At 38.2% G+C, this 7,315-nt stretch overlaps 1 protein-coding gene across 1 annotated transcript in view; it reads left to right on the top strand.

The window, feature by feature from the left end:
• The first annotated feature begins 441 nt into the window (after positions 1-441).
• Positions 442-7,315, top strand: part of Tmc1 (transmembrane channel like 1) — a 104,565-nt gene continuing 97,691 nt past the window's right edge. Inside the window, exons 1-3 of the mRNA XM_005352239.1 lie at positions 442-472; positions 1,454-1,501; positions 5,604-5,763. Coding sequence (XP_005352296.1) covers positions 442-472; positions 1,454-1,501; positions 5,604-5,763 — 239 coding nt within the window. The remainder of the gene's footprint in view (positions 473-1,453; positions 1,502-5,603; positions 5,764-7,315) is intronic.

The following is a 7,315-nucleotide window of genomic DNA, read 5'->3' as shown; positions in this document are numbered from 1 at the left end:
GCTCTCCTTCTAGCAAGTAGTGATGCCTGCCACGATGAATTCAACCTCAGCATTCGGGAGAACACTAGGAAGATTCCACCAATTCCCACACATTTCCCATATTATTGTACTGTTAAAACTTTTTTATAAGAATGTTATTTGTCTTTCAAAGACAAATATAATATGTACTCGCTCAAAAGTGGCCTTTAGACATAAAGCAAAGGAAAATCATCAGCCTACAATTCACAATCCCAGAGAACTTAGACAACAGAGATGACCCTAAGAGAGACCTGCCTGGATCTAATCTACAGGGGAAGTAGGAAAGATAAGATCTCCTGAGTAAACTGGGAGTGTGGGAATCATGGGAGAGGGCAGAAGTGGAGGGAAGAGGAAGGGAGAAAAACAAATAGCTCAATAAAAACAATAAAAAAAGAACATTATATTCCCTTATAAAAATGAACCATGGCTGACATCAAAATGTTTGAGAGTTTGGGTATGGGATCGATAGAAGGCTTGAGTGTTAAAGTCATAGGTTCCCACGTTGACATGGAGGACCACATGCTGGGACATTTAGGCTGCACTGATACAAGGCCGTAACCGAAATAGGGAAGACCCAACTTTTTACATGTTTATACAGGATTTTTTTTTGGGGGGGGAATACTTGGAAAACTAGGTTGGAATGAATTATTCTCCATTTTACAGTAGTAAACTTGGTTAAATCGTGATTAGGAATAGGAGGCTGATACACAGACACAAGTGTCTTAGCTGTGCAGGTGATGAACCGTGGACTTGTGTGGGGGTTTGAGTCAGGGCCTCCGATATAGCCCTGAGTGACCTTGAACTCAGACTTTCTGGCTCACTCTCTGGAGTGCTGTGATTCTGAGTGTGTTTTTAGTTTTGTCATTGTGTGTCAGTTTGTGCCCAAAGAGGATCTGAGGAAACACCAAATGGGAAACGGCAGTAATCTGGGGATCTCGGCAGGAGTGGAATTGGGTCACCAAGTATCAGCTTCCTACATCATATATTTAATAACAATTGGATTTTATAATGATTTGAAAAGCCATATATTTTGTAATAGTTAGATTTTTGTATTTACTATATAATCAGAAAAGAACTAGTTTAAAAAAATAGAAAAAAAGTTTTAAAAATATTCATTTCTTTGTGTGTGTGAAGGTTTTACCTGTATGTTTATGTACCACTTGTGTGTCTGGTGTCTTTGGAGACCAGAAGAAGATACCAGGTCCCCTGGAACTGAAATTACAGATAGTTGAAAGCTGCCTTGTGGGTGCTGGGATTCGAATCTTGGATCTCTGTAAGAACAGAAAGTGCTCTTGCTGCCTGCACCATCTCTCCAGCTCTCATTTCTTTTTCTCCACCCGCACAAAACCCTATGATATAAACAGGGACAGTAGAGGCAGTGGCTGACTGTTCCACAGGCATTGAAGTAATTGCTGTTCATGTCTTTCTTCAACAGTGCAGATCAAAGTGGAGGAGAAAGAAGACGACACGGAAGAAAGCTCAAGTAAGGAAGGGTGGGCTCCTAGGGAAGAGTTTCCGGCCCATGGTAGGGCATGCACCCGCCATCTTGTCTCCTGAGCCACTGCATAAAACTCCAGGAATGTGTGGGCATGCTTTCTGCCAGTCTCATTGACCAGTGAATAGAATCCTTACAACCTCCATATACACACACACATGTGCACACATGAATGCACACATCACACACACACACACACACACACACACACACACACACACACACACACACACCTTACAAATGGTTCGCTGTGAAGAAAATAGTAATGTGTAACATTTTTCTTTCTACTTCTGTTCTATTTTTACTGGGAAAACCTTGACTGATGACAAAACAGATTGGCTTTTCCTGAACTGTAATATTTATTTCATGCTTGGCTTGGTGATGCACAAGAGGTAGCACTTTGAAAGCAGAGGCAGGTTAATCTCTGTGTGTTAAAGGCTAACCTAGACTGTGTAATAAATTTCAGGCCACTCTGTACACACACACACACACACACACACACACACACACACACACACCTGTTTGCACATGTTCAGGTTGAATTATATACTAGGATGTTTGGGCTGACCAGATGATTCAATTAAAACAAAAGAACATGTCTGTCTTGTGTACCCAGTTCTTAGATGGTTTGTATGAACTGCTACATTCTTACCTTGGATAGGCTCAGCTCAAGAGCACGAATCAGGTTTTTTCCAGGCAACCAGGCCACTCATGGGCAGGAATGTTAGAAATATCATTATATGAGCAAACATTTTGAATTTTTCAAACTAAGAATGAAAGAGCAGTATCTAAGGAACAGTTCATTTTTAGGGACACTGGGCCGACAAGTGGTACCCTATGAGCTCCATCCCCAAAATGAAAACAGCCTAAAGCTTCTCTATGTCTTGGTTTCATTGCTTAAAAGAATTGACTTGAATTGACTTATTTATTTATTTTTTTTGGCATTTGCAATTTTGTCTATTTGTAAGATTCGGCCCTTTCTGGCTCTCCTAGCCCCTGGCAACCACAATTCTATTGTTAACTTCTGAGCCTGAAAAGTTTAGGCATCTCATGTAAGTGTAATCATGTGCTTTTTGTCTTTCTGTGTGGCTTATGCCACTGGATGTAGCATCTTTAGTGTTCACATGCATTATATGAAACAGCAGTGTTCCCTACATTTTACAGCTTGAATAGTACATTTCTTGTCTCTGATGATGAATGTTTCCACTGTTCCTTTATCTTGGCTGTTGTGAAGAGTGATTCAGTGGCTATGAGGTAATCAGACTTCTAGATCTCAGTTGAGTTATTTGGGGTAATGCCTGTGACTGGCATTGCTGAAGCACGAGATACTTTTATTTCTTATTGAAGAATTCCTTGCTTTTTATGGTGGTTGTACAATGTTACCTTCCTACCAGCATTGCACGTGGGCTCTAATTTCTTCATATCATTGCCATCATTTATTGTATTTTTGATGAGTTATCCTAGTAAAAATGAACTGATGATATCTTACTGCAATTTTGGTTCCCATTTCTCTATGATTAAAAGTATAATACATACCTTATGTCTGTTGGCCATGTTGAATGTCTTCTTTAGAGAGATCTTTATTAAAGTCCTTTAATTATTTTAAAGCATAGACAGTTACTATTATTTTATCTTAAGAGTTCCTTATGTATTTTGGACATTAGTCCCTTTTCAGATACATGGTTTTCAAATATGTATTTTATTCTGCACAATATTTTTTTAGTGAACTATTTCCATTGTTGCATAAAAGCTTTGCCTGTGATGGGGCCCCATGGCTAAGCACAATGGTTCATTTTTTTGGTGAGTACAAAGCAGATAAGCATGGCCCAAAGGGAGAGGAAAGGAGACAGGTGTTCTTTCTGCACTGGAATAACTTTTGGAGTTATTCCAAAATCTTCTTTGCATGAAGGAGGCCTGAGGCCCGCAAACACTGAGCTTAAGCCTTTTGAAGTAAGACAGTTCTTCAGAGGTGGTACATCTGGAGCATGCTCAGTTTATGTGATACATTCTGGAGCAAGCTCTGTTTAAGGGTATAAGTCAAGGAGAAAAAAAAATAGTCAACATATTCTTGGGCCTGATTAGCTCAAGGTCATGGGCATATGTATAAAATATTACAATGTAGACAAAAATATTTCCATCTATGTTTAGCAAGCATCCTAAAGATGACTGGCAGAAATATTTCTTGGTATACTAAAGTTCTTTTCTCCCAAATGGCTTTAGCCGAAACCATAGGAAAAGGAGATATTGCAGTAGTATTAATGGAGGACTTTGTCCTTGAGGGCAACTTCCTCTCTCAGCTCCTAACTGTACACTAACTACTTTTGGTTTTATTGCTTGTACTTTTGATGTCATGTACAAGAAATCATTACTAAAATCAGTTATTATAAAGCCTTTCCAGCATATATTCTTTGGAATTCTACAGTTTTATAGCCTATATTCAAGGCTAATACATTTTGAATTGATATTTGTTATAGTATAGACTAGGGGTTTAGATCTATTTTTTCACAGAGCTATCTGGTTTTTCTAGTGTCGTTTGTTCATGACCTCATTTTCTATTCTTTGGCATATTTCTGAATATCACTTCACGGTAAATGCTCATGTTTCCTTTGGGACTCTCTGTTCCCTTCTATTGGGCTACATGGATGTTCTCTATGTCAATAACATTTTGGTTTTATTTATTTATTTTTAAATGAATATTTATTTATTATGTGTACAGTAGTCTGCCTGTATTTATGCTTGGATGCCAGAAGAGGGCACCAGATCTCATTATAGATGGTTGTGAGCAACCATGTGGTTGCTGGGAATTGAACTCAGTATCTTTTGTTAAGTGCTTTACTACATCTATTGATGTGTTCTTTGTCCTTCATTCTGTCAAGGTAGCAATGTCACATTATTTGAATTTTGCATTGAACTGCCTTTATATCTCATTTAATTTTACTTGGTTACAGTATGTAGTCTTTTCAGTATGTTGTTACATTGAGCTCACTAATGTTTCATTGTGAAAATTTCATCTATATTCATCAGAAATAATCTTCTCTAGTCTCTCGGGTATGACAGTAGAGTGGGTCTCATGGAATGAGTTAATATTCCTCCTTTTCAATTCTGAAGTGTTTCATAAGGACTTACACTAATACTGAAAAACACCCACTAGAACGAACCATCAGACAGCATTAACTTTTACTTAGACTGTGGGTTCACTAGTCAATCAAGTAAATATAGGTATTATATATTTTTTTTACTTGTTGTTATTATTTTTTTTAATTTATTTATTAAGGATTTCTGCCTCCTCCCCGCCACCGCCTCCCATTTCCCTCCCCCTCCCCCGATCAAGTCCCTCTCCCTCATCAGCTTGAAGAGCAATCAGGGTAACCTGACCTGTAGGATGGAAAAATACAATTTCAGAAAACTAAAAGAATTACTTGGAATCAACAATGAAGAAGAGTTTGGTATGGTACCTGTAGTCCCAGGAGCTTGGGAGACAAAAGCAGGACAATCCATTGGACCCAGTAGTTTGTGCCAGTCTGGTCAAATTAAGCAGACTTCTAAAATGAATAATAAATTCCAAAACAAGGGTGGATAATTTGAACTAGGAGGACTCTCAGGATTTAATCAATTTCTTTAAAACTGTTTCAGTTTGTAGACATTTCCTTGTGACTTCTGGTTTCTGTCCTAGGAAAACTAGTAATAAAAGCACAATGCTTTATAATTTTACATTACATGTTACATGGTAGCCCTCAAATTCGAGGCTATGTTGAATGGTTTTAGAAATTATAATATAGTGCTAAACTTCAAGATATCGATTTATCTTAATAAATTAGGACTGAAGCTATGAGGATTAATTGTAACAGAGAGACCCATATTTGCATATTTGACTAGATGAACCACAGAGCAAATTAAGTTAGGTGTGTGTGTGTGTGTGTGTGTGTGTGTGTGTGTGTGTAAAATACTATTTCATATTACATTGTGAGGAACTAGTAGTTGCACTCACTGATATGTGGCACATTTATTAAAAAGTAAGAATAAACTTGTTAGTGAGAGAAAGCAGGCACTTTCTAATGCTTCTTATTGATGAGTCAACTGTTGTGGTCAGGTGAAGAAGAAGACAAACTACCTAGGAGAGAGAGCTTGAGACCCAAGAGGAAACGGACTAGGGATGTCATCAATGAGGATGATCCAGAACCCGAGCCAGAGGATGAAGAAACAAGGAAGGCAAGAGAAAAAGAAAGGCGAAGGAGGCTGAGGAGAGGAGCGTAAGTCATTTCTCCTGTATAGCTGGTGGTATTATTATATAAAAACACGTGAAAGAGGATTGCTCTATGTGGGGACTCACTGGATTTTACATCAGTCATTAAAATTACTTCTGGTAAGATAGGCTTAAAGTGATTCTGCCATTTTCCTCCTTGAATATATTTAAATACTAAAATATACTTTTGAAAATGAATACACAGTGAGAATGCACTATAAGAAATTCCCCCGTGAAAGACTTAAATTATTACAGGTTGTTACAATGTTATGGTTGTTTTAAATATTTGAAAATTGTATAGAAAGATCCAGAAGAATGAGCTCTGGTCTCTTTAGCTTATGGAGAAGTATTTGGTAAAATTCTACTAAATGCAGTACAGGAGCTATCCGCACAAACTTTTACAGTTTTATAGCGTTATTAATAAAGAAAATGGGCAGTGGTGGCGCACACCTTTAATCCCAGCACTTGGCACTTGGGAGGCAGAGGCAGGCGGATCTCTGTTAGTTCGAGACCAGCCTGGTCTACAAGAGCTAGTTCCAGGACAGGCTTCAAAACCACAGAGAAACCCTGTCTCGAAAAACCAAAAAAAAAAAAAAAAAAAAAAAAAGAAAAGAAAAGAAAATGAGTATGAGACAGAGTCGTATGTAGTATTCAAAGCCTAAAATATTAGCTGCTGGGAATTTTGTAGAAAGAAAGTATGCTGGCTTTTGTTATAGAAGGTTAGGGACACACACAGGCACACACACGAATTTAATTTGTTTCTTGTTGTTTTGAAGACAGGATCTCACTGTTGGTTGCCCTGGAACTCACTGTGTAAACCACGCTGGCCTCTGAAGTGCTAAGATTAAAGGTGTGAGTCACCACAGTCAGTTCATACTTATGTTAAAAAAATTCAGCATCTTTTAGCTTCAGACTTTTATTTCTGACACTGTAGAGAGTAATGCATTTAAATGCTATTTTTAAAAGATCCAAGAAGATAAGTTTTTGGATTACTGGAAATTTGCGGGTGGCAAGAATTGAGGGAAAGCGTGCCTGCACACATCTAGTCTGTGAAACCGAGGCTCGGTGAAAGAGATTCCAGCAAAGAGCTAGCCTGTTCTGTACCTGCAGGTTATGGGCTTTGTGGACTACCATCAGGCAATACGACCCAGTACTCTTCTTCTCACTGAGGAATGGCCTCACCTAATCCTCCCAAGATGGTACCTTTCAGTGTTCAATAAGTCTATTGCACTAACCCCGGAAATAATCATTATTTAATGAAACCATATGGAAAATTGTCAGGTAGGGAGTAAACCTAGTTCCATTGGAAACTAAAACATTTCTTAAAAAAAGTACAGTCTATTAAGGCAGAGCTTTACTCCCTCCCTGACAATTTTCCATATGGTTTCATTAAATAATGATTATTTCCGGAGTTAGTGCAATAGACTTATTGAACACTGAAAGGTACCATCTTGGGAGGATTAGGTGAGGACATGAAAAAGCCTGGGATAAAACCGGACTCTCTGAACATAGCGGACAATGAGGACTACTGAGAACTCAAGAACAATGGCAATGGGTTT

Source organism: Microtus ochrogaster, chromosome 8 (genome assembly GCF_000317375.1).
Source record: "Microtus ochrogaster isolate Prairie Vole_2 chromosome 8, MicOch1.0, whole genome shotgun sequence".
Lineage (NCBI taxonomy): Eukaryota > Metazoa > Chordata > Mammalia > Rodentia > Cricetidae > Microtus > Microtus ochrogaster.
This window is presented reverse-complemented; position numbering and strand designations above follow the sequence as displayed.